At 48.3% G+C, this 16,929-nt stretch overlaps 2 protein-coding genes across 5 annotated transcripts in view; both read left to right on the forward strand.

Annotated features, from left to right (window-relative positions):
* The first annotated feature begins 3,565 nt into the window (after window positions 1-3,565).
* GPX1 (glutathione peroxidase 1) lies at window positions 3,566-4,378 on the forward strand. The gene is made up of 2 exons (XM_042799603.1): window positions 3,566-3,845; window positions 3,945-4,378. The coding sequence occupies exons 1-2, from the start codon at window positions 3,603-3,605 to the stop codon at window positions 4,308-4,310; spliced, it is 609 nt and encodes a 202-aa protein (XP_042655537.1). The 5' UTR covers window positions 3,566-3,602; the 3' UTR covers window positions 4,311-4,378.
* Window positions 4,379-9,048: 4,670 nt separating this feature from the next.
* Window positions 9,049-16,929, forward strand: part of USP4 (ubiquitin specific peptidase 4) — a 51,440-nt gene continuing 43,559 nt past the window's right edge. For 3 of the 4 annotated variants that reach the window (XM_032984347.2, XM_032984348.2, XM_042799738.1), the window contains exons 1-6: window positions 9,054-9,201; window positions 9,336-9,463; window positions 9,770-9,900; window positions 13,460-13,586; window positions 14,830-14,975; window positions 15,148-15,209. In XM_032984347.2, coding sequence (XP_032840238.2) covers window positions 9,092-9,201; window positions 9,336-9,463; window positions 9,770-9,900; window positions 13,460-13,586; window positions 14,830-14,975; window positions 15,148-15,209 — 704 coding nt within the window. In that variant the 5' untranslated portion in view covers window positions 9,054-9,091. Of the gene's footprint in view, window positions 9,202-9,335; window positions 9,464-9,769; window positions 9,901-13,459; window positions 13,587-14,829; window positions 14,976-15,147; window positions 15,210-16,929 lie in introns of all 4 variants that reach the window. The other variant, XM_042799737.1, reaches the window with a different exon arrangement.

Raw genomic sequence — 16,929 nt, forward strand, 5'->3', positions numbered from 1 at the left:
GCTTCTTTTGAAATTCAAACCAGGTGAGAGTCCGTCAGTGGAGTTGAATTTGTCCGTCCTGAGCGTGGGAATGGAGGAGGCGATGTAGGAGGGGAGTGTAGGAAGAAGGGAGGAGAAGGCAGCAGCGATGGTCTGCAGTGCACTGGTCTGCACCGGCGTATACCCCACGCGCTGCGCTGGGGCACGTGGGAGACGCACGTGGCAGCACGTTGGCCGTGCCCTTTTCAAGAGGGCTGGGCTCGAGGTGTGGGCCGCTGTGCTGCACCCACGCTGGGGAGCAGACTGTGCTGCTGCGGGGAGACAAACTGTTCGCAACAGCAGAGTTGTGCATCTCCACGCTTGCACTGGTATCTGAGAGCCTCTGCGGGGCTGGGCAGGAGGGAGTCCAGTTGCTGATGACCATCCACGTAACTGAGCACCTGGCTGCATTCGAGTAATGACCTAAAAAAATCAATGCTAAATTTTTTTTTTTTTTTCATGACAATTTTCCTGGTTCATTTTCCTGCAACAAAGGAGAAAGAAACCTGGCCAGGGGAGTGCCCTGTACCTCTGGTCCTTGTCCTCCCTCTGCAGCCACAGACACCCCAGAGCGAAGCTCCTGGCCAGCCCGGTGGTGGCACCCACCCCCCTTCCCTCCTTCCTTTCCTGGGAGCCTGTTCTCTGCTGGCGCAGGGCAAGGGGGTTGAACAGAGCAGGAACAGCCCAGTTGCAGGGCTGCCCAGGAGGATGTCAGTCTCTGCCCTGTAAATAAGTTTGCTCACTCCTCCGCAGTTCCCTTTTTTGGGGGGGTTTTGTTGTTGGGTGGTTTTAGGGGGTGGTTGGAGTTGAGCAAATCTGGGGTTTTTCAGTCATGCGGAGCTGCTGGGTTGCAGTTCTCTGCGGTCACAGTTGCAGAGCAGCTCTTCAGCTGCTCTTCAGGGGTTTTCAGCAGGGTCTGCATGTTCTTCAGAGGGAGCTTGTGAGTTGTGTACCTGCTGATGCACTTCCACCCAGCAATGATTAATTTGTTACCCCAGTTTTAATCTAAGCCCCTGTTAACCTACAGCACCACCTCTCCATCTCCTCTGTCTTGTCCACCAGCTGGCATTGGGCTTCCAGGCCCGGCCTGCCTTTCTCCAAGTTCAGACATGTTGGTAAGTCAGTGTCTCCCACTTAGGACCAGAAGCTCCAGCTCCCTCTCCTCATCCCTTGCATCACTGGCATCAGAGCAGAAGCCTGCTGGGGGGAGTGCGTGGTTGTGAAGTTTATCAGTCGTTATCAACCCTCCTGCCTTCGAGGGCTGGCAGCCTGGCTCCCTTTGGGTTCCCACTGCATCCGACACCTCTGGAGGCCACCCTTCTGGATGAAACAGAGGACACACCCAGACCAGACTTGTGAAATGAGAGCTCAGGGCTCACAGAGAGCAATCCAGCCAGGCGAGGAGCTGTGAAAGGGGCAGGGGAAATGCCAGGAGCCAGGTCCAGGCCCCTGGCCAGGGGAGGGAGTTCAGCACCAGCGGTGGGGAGGAGATGTGAGCGGGAGGCCCGAAGTTGTGGTTTTGTGGTGTCTGTGATTACCCACCACTACTTTGTTAAACCTTCTGACATCGTAGAACAGCCGTCAACTGTGACACATCCAAAAATGGGTCCCTTGAGCCCATCTAGTCCCTCAGGAGATCATGGTGCTCCTCTGGATCCAACTTCAGCTGGCCCCACAGCATGTGTCCAGGCACAGAGTGTATCTCGGAGCCACCAAGGAAGTTCAACTCATTTGGTTTCCTTAAAACTAGGGAAAGCCCTAACCTGCTCCTGTCTGAAAAGGGCAGGGCCCCAGAAGTAAACTCCCTACTTCAGCTGAAATCCCCAGATCCAGCCTGAGGATTGAAGGTGCCAGACTGAGCAAGCATCAAGTGGCAGCAGAGAGATGCCTCTGTGCCACAGCCCTAGAGGTCACCCTGAAGAGAAATTCCTTCTCTTTATGCTGTCTGCACAGCCCTAGAGGTCACCCTGAAGAGAAATTCTTCCTCTTTAAGCTGCCTGTGACTCGCCATGCCCTGGGGGCAAGTGAGGAGTCTGCATGGACTGTAACCATCAGTTGACTCAAGAGCAAACCTGGGTCACATACCTCTGCTCCTCCCGTCAGCCATTTCCCAGCTGTTCTTATCTCTCTCAGGACACTTGTGGCTCCTGCTATCAGTGCTGCAGCACGCTGCAAAAACTGCAGGTCCCCAAAGATGCAAGCTTATCAGATCAGTCCCTAAAACTTGCCACAGCCGGCAACTATTCCAGCTCCCAGTCACGGGGGCAGGTGCCAAGAGTGGCCCAAAGCAAAACCCCAGATCCTGCGGTCACCTGGGAGCCCAGAGCAGAGATGCAGCTCTGGGTGGCCTGTTAGTGACAACTAGCATTTCATGATGAGTCCCAGCTACCAATCATGAAAGAAAACGGACAGCAGAAGAGGGGGGCCCTGAGCACATCCCCCCGCCCCGCTCTGGGGCCCAGGCTGCCTCGGCTGGGGGCCAGGGCTGATAAGCAGCTCCCTGACCTTTTGGCTGCTGAATGGAGCTCGCTTGGTGCAAACGCTGGCAGGAGCCTTGGCAAGGGCTCCCTGCTCCCCCACGGGAGCCCGGCTGAAGCTGAGGCCCTTCCTCTTGGTCCCTGCTGAGGTGTGCTACCCCACGGTCCCTGTCGGTCCGACCCACAGACATCACCTCAAGGCCTGACCCCGGATCTGCCTCTTTGCAGTGTGCTCTGGAGGAGGGCGATGTGTCTGCACAAAGACCTCCGGGCCACGTTGCCTGGCATGGGGACAGGCAACGGTCAGCGTAGCTCACCTAGGGCTGCCCTGGATCCTTGAGAAGAAGAGCAGTTGCTACTACGTGATTTAAAACTCTGTAAACCAGACCAAAACAGTAAGGCAAGAAATGGAAAAGCCAGGAGTGGAGAAGGGCAACCACTTAAGTAAAGCGAGGCTTCACCAGCCTCAAAGAGGTAGGAAAAACTATAAAAGGAGACTGAAGAAGGGAAAACATTACTGCCAACAACAGCAGCTTTTGTACCCCTCCTGTTCCTGCTCCTGGTGCACAAACTGAAGGCACTTCTCTTCCAAAAGCTGCTCTCGTTGGCAGTGGTGTCCGAGGAGGACGCTGCAGCCCCCGGTGCTGTGCCGTGCCATCTCCGTACTTGGGCGGTCTTGTCACCACAAAGGTTTTAGCTCCTGGGACCACTTTGTGTTTTGCTGATTTTTCCACAGCGCTTTTGGTGACACTTTCTCCCGTGTTACCTGCAGATGTACAAACCACCCCATTCTGAGCTTTTAACTGTCCAGAAAAAACACCAAGCTTTTCCGGGAAGATGGGGAAAAAGGCGGAGGGGCGGGGGGGGGGGGGGGGCAGCGGGGCACGCAGTGCCGGATCCCCTCGGCTGGCTGGCGAGCCGCCGTCCCGCACAGCCCCTCCGTGCCCCCGGGGTTGGGGGGGGCCCCGCGGGGTGAGGATGGAGGCGGTGCCGCTGCCGGGAGCAGAGCGGCGAGGAGCGAGGGGGAGGTGGGAGCGGCGGGGGAGGGAGGGCTCCGGGCGGGGCGGGGAGCGGAGCGGAGCGGGGGCCGGCCCGGCAGAGCTGGCCATGGCGGCGGCGGGAGCGGGAGCGATGCTGTCGGGACTGTCGGGACTGTCGGCGAGGCCGCTGGGCGCGGCGGAGCCGCTGTCGCTGGGCTCGCTGCGGGGGCAGGTGCTGCTGGTGGCCAACGTGGCGTCGCTCTGAGGCACCACCACCCGCGACTTCCTGCAGCTCAACGAGCTGCAGCAGCGGTACGGCCCCCGCGGGCTGCGGGTCCTCGGCTTCCCCTGCAACCAGTTCGGGCACCAGGTAGGGCGGGCGGCGGGGCCGGGGGGGGCCGGGGGGAGCCGCCTGTCCCGTCTGCGCTCTCACGGGGCTGGGCGCCGGGCGGTGCTTTTGTTTCCCTAGGAGAATGCTACGAACGAGGAGATCCTGCTCTCGCTGGAGCACGTCCGTCCCGGCAACGGGTACAAACCCAATTTCATCATGTTCGAGAAGTGCGAGGTGAACGGGAAAAACGCGCACCCCCTCTTCACCTTCCTGAGAGAGGCGCTGCCCTTTCCGCACGACGACCCCTCCTCGCTGATGACCAACCCGCAGTACATCATCTGGTCCCCGGTCTGCCGCAACGACATCTCCTGGAACTTCGAGAAGTTCCTCATCGGCCCCGACGGCGTGCCCTTCAAACGCTACAGCCGGCATTTCGAAACCATCAAGATCCAGGATGATATTGAATTGCTTCTGCAGAAGGTTCCCAAGCACGTTCTCGAATAAAGCTGCCCGGCCCCCTCGCTTCCTGCTCCGCCGGCTGCGCTCCTGCCCACTGCTCGCAGGGGGCTGCTGCTCCGGCAGAAATCCCAATGTCTCATGCAGGTTTTGCTTATGACGGTGCAGCTTCCAAATTCTCGAAGTGTACTTGATGTTTTCAAAAGTTGCATGTGAATGTTTGGGAAACTATGCCGGGGAAAGCAGCTGTGAGTCTCAGTAGCTTACTGTGATTCTCTGAATAAAAAAAAAAAAAACAAACCAAAAACGTGTCCTTTCTTCAAGGCTGCGGCTTGATAAATCCAGGCAAGTCGGGTGAAGCACGGTGACCACGTTACCCATTCATCAGCTTGTGTGCATGCTCACAGGGGCTGACTCAAACGGCTTGAGCGTGATAGTGCAGTCAGGCTGAAACCTGAACGCAAACCTAGGGCAGCGCGGTGAGCAAAGAGCATTTGTGAGCTCTGCAAACTGTAAATCAGCGCCACGTCTCGCCCGGGTGCACCGAGCTTGGCAGAGCGGGAGAGTGGCACAGAACAGAAATACCTTGTAAAACTGCTCACAAGCACTCGAGGCTTGCCTGCAGAGGAAAGAGGAGGCACCACATGGCCAGGGGGTGATTTTACTTTACCCTGGCTGACAATCTCCCAGCTTGGCCACCAACAGCAGGCCATGGCAGGTTAATAACTGCTCAGGCAGGTAGATGAGCGATTCTGCAGCCTGTGCTGCCGTGTGGGCAGAGGGCTTGGGGGAGAAGAGCCCTTAGGCCAAGGCCCATCTTGTCATTTGGCCTCTGGCAAGCAGATGCCCCGGGGGGACTTGGACCAGCACCCCCCATCCCTCCCCTTGTCCCAGAGCTGCTGCTCCCTCCCAGGCTCGGCTGTTTCTTGGCTCTATCCCATTTTGCATCAGTGGTAGCCCAACCTCTACTCGCCCAGTCCTACATGAAGCCTGTATTGCCTTGGTGCCTCCCCAACGCCTTGCAATGCAGGGAATTGCACAAAGAACCAGTTCTTCCGTGCTCCCCGTGCAGAATACCAGCCTATTCAACCAACCGCTTCTCCCACGAAAACTGTGCCTTGCCTCAGAGTGTCCTTGTTGCCCTTTGGCCACAGGAATTGCATGCACGGGTGCACCAGGGTTCAGGCAATATTTTCTTCTTTTTATTCCTTCCCTAACTCTTTTTTGACTCCTGTCAACCACAGAGCTGACAGGTATTCCATGGAGTCATTACAATAATCTTGACATGTTCCTGCGTGGCAATCCTGGGGTTTACAGCCTGTTGCCAAATAATTGGAATTAGGATTGGTTTCCCCTGAGAAACCGCAAGCCTGTGCCAAATTTCACCTGTCACCTTACTGCCCAGTGGCTCAGGTCCCTCTGCAGGTGAATTCTCACTCCTTAGGTGGCTCTGTGAGCACATTTTCATTACAAGCCACCCCTCGCAAGGCCTTGTAGCACCAAGTATAAACTGAGGAATACTAACAGAGACTGGAAACTCCTGCTTTCAAAGGGCAGGTGTAGCACTATCAAGCATTAGTGCACTGTTTTCACAATGAAAAACACTTCGGGGTTGAGGTTTTGGGGGTTTGTTTTCCTGTTGGTAGCTTCTAGCTGGTTGCTTTGTTACTGTACCTACACTCAAGGCCCCCTCCGGGCTGAGAGGCACTGGGGCAAAACCTACAGCCGGCCCCACCCTGCTTGCTGCTACCCCTGAGTCATCCAGCTTTGAACTCGGATTGCACAATCCTCAACGGGCTATTTCTTAACTTCCAGTACAGCTTTGTGGCAAAAACAGGATGTTTTCAGTAGCTATTTCAGCTTTGGAGCAGAAGCTGCTTGATTTGTGGGATCATTTTTTCATTTAAATCTACTTCCCTCATTAATGCAGGATGTTGCAATATGTGAGGAGTACAAGAGGATCATGGGCAGCAGGAACTCACTGCACTGAAAAAAATCCTTCTCGACATGAGCTGTGGCACTTCCTCAATCCTGACTTGCCAGACTCGAGCCCTTTGAGTGGGACCACCTGTGCTTTGCCCGTTCCTCGTCGGCCTGCGGCCCCTGCCGAGCCTCGCTGCCGCGGGGGAGCAGGCCCTAACACCCGCTGCTGCTCCGACAGCAGCCCTGCCAAAAGGGTCTCTCGCTGAGCCTGCCTATCCGAAAGACATCTTGCACTGTGCTTATTCAGTGCTAACGGCCAAGGGATTTATTTACCTTCTGGCTGCTGGGTCTGTGCTAGCAGAAAAACAAAGCAGCAGCTCCAGAACAGATACAGCCGTGCCAGCAGAAGTACAGTGACGTGATTCCAGGATGAAAATTAGCCATGCCAGCAGGAAAACGAATGATCCCAGTGTAAGCACACCAGCAGGAACTCTGCAGCGTAGATAAAAGCCTCCCAGCTTTGTTATTCACTGTCTCGTTTCAGCATTCCCTGGAGTAGCTGGCCCCCGGGGTTAAGCGGGCTGAGGTGAAAAAGGGCAGCCGGCGGGCTGGAAACCTTCGGCGGGACACCCGCAGAAGAGCACAGCCCCCACGGTATTTGGTGGTGGGACCAGAGGGGATGAAGGTGTTTCGCTACAGGTAGCGGCTCTATGCTGAGGGTAGACCTGAAAAATCCCGGGTGATTCCTCGGGGATTATAAAATGGCCCAGTTCTATTTCTGTAATTTCAGAGAGAAACAGACTGACTCAGTAGGAAACCTTAAAATAAATACTAGTGCTTTAGCTCACTTGGATGCTTCCGTGGCTTGAGGACATTGTCCTTTCAACATCTTGTCTGTCACATCTACACTCCTACACTTTTTTTTCCTACTTCTATAATTTATTGCAGTTAATCCCTCTGTTAGTGTTCACCTTGCTTTTCCATTCTTCTGTCAGCTCCATATATCCCCTCCTCTCTCGAGAATGTCTACCCCCCCAACCTTCTCTCTCCTCCCAGTAACTCCCTCCCCCTCCATTAGCTGATAGTTGCCATCAACTTCTTAAATCTTCAAGCAAATGCAGGTATTTGAAGCTGTCACAAGCGTTAACTAGCTGCAAATTATCCTTCCTGCCTCCATCTCCCTCTCCCGAGTTCCCTAGTGTTCTGCCCACCAAACTGCAGTACATCTCCTGAAATCACGCTGATGTGTTCAGAAACACTGCTCAATAGAAATGCCAGGTGGAACCTAAGACCTTTGTTACTCAGCCTGGTAAATGTTCTTTCAGCTATTTAAAATCCCTTTCTCCTCCTGCTGAGCTTTGTTGCACCTGCTGATTTTTAAGATAGATAGCTTTTAGTCACCAATTTTGATCACTGCCATGGTAAGGCAGGTAGGAAAACCTGCCTCTAACCCGGTGGCACTTGAAAAAACTTTGTTCCTGTCGGTACCACTCTCTCCATGAACAGCCATCAGGTTCGGCTGGAGACTAGGGCAGGAAGCTGAACGGCTGAAAGGAAAGCACTTGACGAGACAGGAGAACACGGACACCCCCATCTATGGTGAAACTGTAATAGTGTCATTTCCTAGTAATGAATCAGAAATCTTTGAATGAGACCATTTTAATTGTTTACCACACTTTCTATTAGGAGTAGGTAATTCATTAACAGAGTGAGGTCAGCCATGTAAGCATTATCTCAGAATAGCTGACTCATATTAAAACCACACCCAGTCTTGCCATAAACAGGGCGTGTTAGTTTCTTGATGCCCAAAGGGCCCCTGCCCTTTGAAAAAAACAGAAGTAACAGGAGTCAACTCTTGCTGGAAGGAGAAAACGATCTTCTTTTTCAGTGTTAACTGGATGGGCCTGCCCCGCTGCCATGCAAGGCCTTTAGCACTTTGCCCTGGCTAGCAGCAGCAGTGCCAGGCCGGGCTGGCAGGAGGCAGCTCCTGCCCACCGCACCGCCCAGATCCGCTGCCAGGCGAGCGCTCCCTGCACAGGCACGGCTGCTGCACATCCCCCCTGCCCTTTCTTTGTGTGAGGCAAACGGATTTCTTCGGTGTATCGGTTTAAAGCAAGTTTTTAAGTCTCTGAATCATCTGAATCCTTCTGAATTCCCCCACTTCTCAAGGACAGGCTCCCTAAACAGCACAGGATATGCTACTTGAGAGACAAATGCCTAATCAGTTCTTGAGAGGTTCTTTCCAGAGACACTTTCAAAACTCCTGAGCGCTCACCAGCCATTGCTCAGTCCCATTCTCTTTGTTTATTCCTGTAACAATTTGAAGTCTCCTTCGCTAGCTGACACCCTGACCACTGGGCTCCATGAAGTCAGTCCGGGGAGAAAATGGAGCACATAGCACTGAAACTACACAGTCCACACCACACGTTTCTCCTGCCTGCTTTGGAGGAGGTTGCCCTGGCAGTCCATCTCGGGGACGAAGTCTCCTGCGTCCCAATGCCTCCAGCCTTGCTCCGCGGACCCTCTACGCCCTCTCAAGCTTCTAACCCCGGCTGACCCTCCGCCCCGCCAGCCCCAGAGGCTCGGGGAGGAAGACGCCCACCGTGTCCGCCCCTCAGGGCGGCAGCTATCCCCTGCCCTAGCAACCGCAGAGGCAGCGCCCAGCAAAAAACGCCGTTCCCTTGCCGCTCGCGAGGCCCACAGGGCTGTCTCTAGCACAGAGAGTACGGCCTGCCACCGCGGACCGGCGAGGAACCGGCTCCAAGATGGCGCCCGATGCCATAACCCCTGCCTCCACCCTTGCTCACGGCCCCGCCAAAGGGCGCGCAGGCGGGGCGGGGCGGGCGCAGCCAGCGCGCATGCGTACGCGAGCCGACATCCGCTCGCGGCGGGGCGAGCGCACCGACATGGCGGAGGCCGAGGGCGGCGGCGGCGCCTGGGCGCGGCCGAGCACGGCGGTGCAGCGCAGCGAGCTAGGGCCGCTGCTGGCCAGGACCCTCCGGCCGGGGGATTCCTGGTGAGCGCAGCCGGGCGGCCTTTCCTTCTGTCCCCTCCCCCTCGGCGCGGCGGGGCCTGCGGGAGCGGGCCGGGCCGGGCCGCGCCGCGCCGCGCCGCTGAGGGGACCGCGCCGTCCGGCGCCCTGTGTTGCAGGTACCTGGTGGACAGCCGCTGGTTCAAGCAGTGGAAGAAGTATGTGGGCTTCGACAGCTGGGACATGTACGCTGCGGGCGATCCCGGCCTCTTCCCCGGGCCTATCGACAACTCGGGTCTTTTCGGCGGTGAGTGAGTGCCGGGGCCGCGGGGGAGCGGGGCCCTGGGCGGCCGGGCCTGGCGCTCGGGTTGCGGCCCGGGCTCCGGTAAGTACCTCCCGCCTGCTGGCGTCTCATCGCGTAGCTTTCGCTTTTGGAGCCGTGTGTGCTGAGGGGATACAAGCGCCAGTCCTGCCTTTCCCAGTGAGGAGACTGGTCCGGTTTCTGTCTACCTGTGTAAGCGTTGGTATTTCTTAGCGGCAAGGTAGTATGTGTGTAGGTCCTGAGAAGAAAGGATTCTGATGTCATGCTTTCTTATGTCTGTCTTCCTTTTAGATCCGGAAACTCAGAGTTTAAGAGAGCATCTCATTGATGAGCTAGATTATGTGTTGGTTCCCACCGAAGCCTGGAATAAACTAGTAACGTGGTACGGTTGCATGGATGGACAGCAGCCTATTGTGAGAAAAGTAAGTATGGGTGAACCAGGTTCTCTTCAGCCTGATTTCATTATCTGGTCTCTGCCAGACTTAGGTGATGTTTATTTTGCTGGATGTGAGTTAAGATAGGATCCTCAGCAGCTCTTGGGAGATAATAACATGAGGTCGTCTTGCCTTGTCTGAAAGAATGACATTCCATTATTACAGTTAAAATGGCCAAATCCTGAGTGATTCTCAGTTGATGGGTTATACAGGGTGAGAACCATAAACCTTGTTCTGGTTACCTTTTTGCATTATGATTGTTTGGACTGGTGCAGTGCTTTTATGTTGCGTGGTATAGTTTGTGCTTTGTTAAAAAATGCAGGTTGTTAGTCAAGCTTAACAATGTTCCAGGACAGAATGAGGCGTTGGAATAAATTGTATTTTAGTACACATGGCTTAGGGATTTTCTCTGGGAGTTTAAGATGGTTCTTGTTTTCTCTTCCAAGGTTCTGTGATTCTAAAATCATGAAGAGAGACATGTTTGTGGTTTTGTTCTGTAAGTCTTATTTTTGTTTGGGAAGTACAGTCATGAGTGTATAACCTATTCTGGAAGGTGAAATTCACCAATTGCTTTTTTTGGAAATCTTATCAGATACTTGTTTATGGGCAAAAGCTTTTTGGGTTTTATTTTAGTCTTAGGTTTTTGCACTGACTAAATTGAGTAGTGCCAGTCTGTGGTGTTCATAAAGACTAATCACTACACTGAGCAAATAGTGTTGTTATGATGTACAGAATTAATATTGCTGAACTTTAAGTAGCATTATGTTATAGTGAAGGTTGCTTCAAGGTGTGCAAGACCCAGAAAAATCTGGTCCCGGAGTGGTGAAAGGAAGGTCGGTCACTCTTGCAGGCCCACTCATGCTGATCAGTGGCACTGGAACATTGTCATTCAGTGTGGGCTAGAAATTGTATGTAACAAGAAATTATGACATCTTCAGGAAGTGTAAATGATCCCAGGTTCACTAGGTGACCTCAGGTTCACTCTGCTGAGTAGGCAGAACTCTAGTGTGAACCAGAAGTGGGGGGAGTGGAAAAGAATTATAGCATGTAAAGGAGATGTGGGTTTAGTAGAAACAGATAATTTCTTGAGGAATAGAAAATGTATGCTGAGAAGAAAAGCTGGAACTATTACTCATCAGTGCCTTTAAGTGAGGAAGCTTTTATGAACTCACTAACAGCTTTCACAAAGCCTGGCATGTTATTAGACACTCCCTTTTCTGAAAAATTTAGAAGTTAAATGGGGGGTTTGAAAGCTGTTGGGGAAATGCTAGGGTGACAGGCTTAACTGTATGAGCCTTCTTTTCTTGGGGTATCAGGTGCTGCTATTCATCACTGTGATTACTGAGGGCTAGAGCTTAGAGCTGGTGCTCTTTTACAGACGTAAGATGCCAAGTTACCATGGTCCAGTTAAGAGTAAATTTTTAAAGTTTTGAATTGCTCTGAGTGTCAGTCTCTCATTTATTGTTAATGTGTAACTGAAGTGGATTTTTACATTTTAAAAAATGTAATATAGCAGAATAGTACGTTTGTGGGATGTTACAGCCTCTTACAAAAAATATAAATTGAAAGATCAGTGGGGCACACAAGCTGCAACACTGCACCCGAATAGAATGTGGTCGGTATCTGGTTACAGTATTTTCTGGATAGCATTGGAAGTAAAGCACTTAAACTTGTTGTCCTTGAGTGCTTTAATCCTTTTCTTAAAGATGGATTAACGGTAATTCATACCTCAAAATATCCATAAAAGTAGAATTTGAGAAGTAATTTTCAGGCATCTTTTCCATTTTACAAGCTGGTATTTCTTCCATTTTATGTGCCTGATGATCAGAGACAAGTACAGGAGGATTAGATTAAATTTATTTGTGACTCAGGTTTCTTTTGATAATATCTAACCATATTTTCAGGCGGTCTTCTATAGAGTCCCACTGCGAAGTGTATTAATGTGTGAAATATAGAACAGTGTGCTTCCTCAGTGTTTGAATGCTTGTTGTGCTCAGATTGCTGTCCAATGGGAGGACTGGATGACTGGAGTTTTATTTTGACAGAGAACAAGCTAGCTGATCATACAGTGCTTAAGACATGTGCAGACAATTAGAGACTATTCTTGCCATTCATCCACAGTGATCTGATCAGAAATTTCTTCTTGGAAAGAGTTCTTCCATTTCTGAATACAGTTCTCATTTATTTGTTTCTAATTATAGAATCCTTGAGAATAGGAAGTCCGATTTAATTAAATTCATTCTGAAAAAGAAATGGAGAACGTGTGAATTGGTTCCTTTGCATTCTTAAAAAAAAAAAAAAGTAATTTGCCTGTCAAGAAGCTATTTAAACAGGGAGTTTTACTTTCTGTTGTTACAGCAAAATACTGAAGAACTTTTCAAATGTATTTGTTAATTATTTACCTTTGAAGCACATTGCATGTCTAATATAACCCTATAAAAGCTCAGGAGAGGGAAGCATAATTTAGCCAAATTCTCACATTAAGTCTGAGTCTTAATTCTTTGTTTCCAGAGCTGGGTAAAGTTTTTTTCTGTAAAATGATACAGATGTAGATCATAGGAAGTCTGGTGTCACACGAATGGAATATTTCAGTTGGAAGGGATCTACAACAATCATCTAGTGCAACTGCCTAACCACTTTAGGGCTGACTGAAGGTTAAAGCAAATTAAGGGCATTATCCAAATGCTTTTTAAACACTGTTACTCTTAAAAATTATACCTGCTAGTTCAATTAAATATGATTTCAATTTCATAGACTTTATAGCACAAAGAACTGTGGAGAGAATTTATGTGAATTTCGTTGTTTTGTTTTTGCCTTCGAGTTACAGCATAGTTGTCTCATAACTGGCATCTAAAATGTGCTTTTTTTTCTGGCATGTGTTATGTCATCTGTAGGTGAAGAGTGGTGTCTAGTCTTACAGAATACCTTTCTAAAAATATGCTGAAAGCTAGTGGGACGAGTAGATGTACCTACTGGAGTATTCTCTCAAATGCAAAATTGATTTGAAAATGACTCTGAAATAAAGCAATGTCATCAAAATGAGCTCTGACACGTCTTTTTTTTTTGCAAGGAAAGAGTAATGAGGCAGATTTCTGTATACCATGCAGAAAAATAATTAATGTTTTGTCTTACTCTCTTCTGATAGAAAGGATTTTGCTTCAGTGTTCCAGGTTTGTTTCTTTTTTTGTAAACCTGAGCCAAAGACTAGAGGCAAAAGAATTTTTTTTCTAGAATGCTCTGTGTGATCAAATATTTTTTCATGGGTAATTAGTTGACGCTATCAGTTCATCTGTGAGAGGGACCTTTGGAACTTCGCGCTGTGGAAGGAAAGCACTAGGATTTCTTGTGTTTTAAAAATAAAACAAAAACCCCCAAACAAGCTGACTGGTTGTGACTGAATATGGACTTGAGAGCAAGTCAGTGTTCAGTTTATGGCTTGACTTGTAGGACTCCTAAGACTTAAAATATTTAGACAAGTTTACCTTACGGAGGACTGCGCGGTATTTTAACTTTGTGTTATTTTATTGCATCTGCCTTTTGTTTTCAGGTAGTGGAATACGGTCTGTTTGTGAAGCACTATAAGGTTGAAGTTTATCTTCTTGAGCTGAAGCTGTGTGAGAGCAGTGATCCTGAAGATGTAATTAGCTGCCACTTTAGCAAAGCAGATACTGTTGGTAAGTAGTTCTCTGATACATGAAGCTGTGCTCTGATGTTACCTCGAGATATTTTGTGTCCTCCTGAACAAGAATGATGTTGATAAACTGGAGCAAGTCTAGTGGGTACCAATAAGACAGTTGGGGTTGGAGTCTCTGATGTGTGGGAAGAGGCTGAGGGAGCTGTGCTTAGCCTGCAGAAGAAAAGGCTTTTGGGGGGACCTCACAGCACTATGAGGAGGTTGCTGAGAACATAAAGTCAGGCTATTTATTGAGTCACAAAGTAAGAAAACACCAGATAATAGTCATAAATTAAAACAGGACAGATTCCAACTGAATACAATGAAAATGTTTTCCCTGTTAGGGCAGCTAAACGTTTGAACAGGGCCCGGATGGGTGGGGGAAATCTCCTGCCTTGCAAGTTTTGAACACCTGATTGGATAAGCCCCAAGCATCCTTGTCTGAATTCAGTGTTGACCCTGCTTTGAGTGGTTGGACTAGGAACCTCCTGAGTTTTGTCCAGCCACAGTGATTCTGTGTGCAACACAGGGAGTTGTGGTTGAGAGCTTTGAAGAACACATTGCTTACTAACTCATGTCCTTAAGAAATATTCATGTCACTCTTGTAAAGCAGTTCTGTCTCTGGTGCTTCTACGATTCCTTCTTTGTAGTGTGTGAATGTTTTGGACATCTTCTTGGTGGCTCTTCCTGTATTTCCTGAAATTTGTTCTTTCTCTCTCTCTCTTTCTCTCCGTGTCATCGCTATGTTTTCCTGTGTGAAAATGCTGGATGTCAGCTGTCATATATGTTCATAAAGATTCTTTTCTTTCAGTTTGCTGATGTATGGCCTGACAGTAGTACCTGAAAATACTTAGTTCTTGAACATACGTTTTCAAATGATGACTATTTCATAGAAGCTGGCCTTTGGACAGAAACTTCTCACTGTGTTCTAAACATTATTGGTTTGAGGGTTTGACAGGCAAATACGTGACTGAAAAGAGAAGTTACTCATTCTTTCAGACTAAATATTAGACAAGTTACATGAGCAATTGTAACTTCCGTGATACATTTTTTTTTTTTGCTTGAATCTTGAAGGATCAGTGATGTATCTCATTGCTGAATGTCTGACTTGTCAGTTTGTTTTGTGTGGGTTCATGTTGTTGTGTTTTTTTTTTGTTTGTTTGTTTGTTTGGCTTTTTTTCCCTCAAAAGCACTCATGTTTTTGGAATTTTGGTGTTGTTTTTTTTTTTTTTCCTCCCAAACAGCTACCATCGAGAAACAAATGAGAAAACTATTTAATATCCCATCTGAGAAGGAAACTAGATTATGGAGCATGTATATAAATAACACTTATGAGCAGCTCAGTAGGCTGGATAGCACAGTGCAGGATGCAGGGCTCTATCATAGTCAGGTAAGGGGCATAACTTTATAGAATCTCGTATACTGCTTTCTCTAATACGTAGTTTTTTTTTACTCGCTTTTATTACTTTGATCAAACATTGAAAATGTGATTTGTTAATGGTTTTGCAAAATGTATAATGGATTTGCAGTTATCTATCTTTATTACCTGAACTCTCCTCCAGGTTGTTCTAATAGAAGTCAGAAATGAAGATGGCACATGGCCTGGACAGCATTTCCTGGCAAAGTAAGCAAGCAAGCATGTTCTAATGGGTTCTGCTATTTTGTCAAGCTTGTTTACTTGTTTTTAGTGACCATGTGTTCTCTGTGGAAGCCTAATTGTTACTGCCTATTGTGCATTTCTTTCTTTTGAGTATTTTGAAGGAGGAGATAAAACTTGACTATAAATATTCATAGAAATCATAGAATGGTTTGGGTTGGAAGTGACATTAAAGACCATATAGTTCCAACCCCCCTTGCCAGGGGCAGGGACACCTTCCACTAGATCAGGTGTTTTTCAGTGGTTCTGCTGCTGGTTTCTTGTCTTAGCAACAGTCTTCTGTTTTAATACCCATTTCAAATAGGTTGTGTAAGCTTAGGGTTCTACAGCGCTTAGGAGACAAAAGCGCTATTACTTTGAGCTAGTCTACTTAAAAAGCTACCTCTGCAGACTACACAGTGAAAAAAAAAAATCTGATTTCTACCCCTATGGAACAAAAAGGATCTTGGAGTTTATTTCCAAAACTGCCAGTAGCGAATACTCAGTTCTGATAGTTCTTCCTTAGAAAGGGTATAGAAATAGCTTAACAGCTCCCACTGCTGCCCTCAACAATTAGAAGCCTGTAAATATTACATAGATACTATCTCTAATATCTAATTTAGAGAAGAGATGGATAAGATGGGGGGGTTGATGAAATACTGTGTGTATGGAGTGAATGGTGTAGAATGGAAGTTGCTTGCAATGCTAAAGAACTGCTGTTATTCATTCATGCTACAGAATGTAAAATCCTGTGATTTTATTAGTCTGATGTCCTGCTTGCTTTCTTGCAAGTATACCATCAGACTCAGTATTGATAAAGAATGTGTTTTTCTGTACAATACAGTTAACTTGTAGAACTTACTGCCAAGTGATCTTATTTGAGATCAAGATCTTACTAGTGTTAAACTTGAAGAATGGATCAAATAGGTCAGTGAAGCCTGTTTTGAAACAATTCTGTACTTCTGAGATACAATACTGGGTAAATGGATCAGGAGAATGTTCATAGAATTATAATGAACTTTCTGTAAAGAGTACAATGTGAAAAGCATCTAAACATGTCATGTACATAATTGAGTAGTAATTGACAGTCAGTAGTAGAGAGGCAGCTGTGCAGGACCAGGTCATACATAACCTTTTGTTTCCATTTGAAGCAAAGCTAAAAAGGAGCTGTGAAGCATTCCCAGGCCTCAGTCTTTTCTTTTTTTTTTTTCAGCAGTTATTCTGATAGGTAAAGACTTTTAATTAGTGATATTTGAAATAAAATAGTTATCAGTATGCAGATTAATATTTTTCTAATGACTTAGAAATAAATATTTGCTTATTATAATGTATAACTCAGACTGTTCTTTGACTTGATGCTGATAATGGTGGCTGAAAGAATTGTAAGTCATACATTTAGGATTATCTGTTCCTTTGTACATTGTCTTGGCTAACTATTTCCTTTGCCCTTATCTCTGTTAGTTAAGAAACTAAGCATGTATATTCCTCATAATGTCTTTCTTATACAGTTGGGTGTGTTGGTTTAGCAAGTTCTGCTCTCTGGCTTTTGTGCCCTTATTTAGTCTTGTAGCCTAAATGCATAACAACTGTTCAAAACCACTGTTTGGGAAGCCAAAGAGGGGAAGAAGCTGGGCTGTCCCTCCTTTTTAGGACTGACCTTGCTGTGTGCTGTTCAGCACACAAACTGCTCATCAAATGAGAAGGACAT

Source organism: Tyto alba, unplaced genomic scaffold (assembly GCF_018691265.1).
Source record: "Tyto alba isolate M040663 unplaced genomic scaffold, T.alba_DEE_v4.0 Super-Scaffold_3, whole genome shotgun sequence".
NCBI lineage: Eukaryota > Metazoa > Chordata > Aves > Strigiformes > Tytonidae > Tyto > Tyto alba.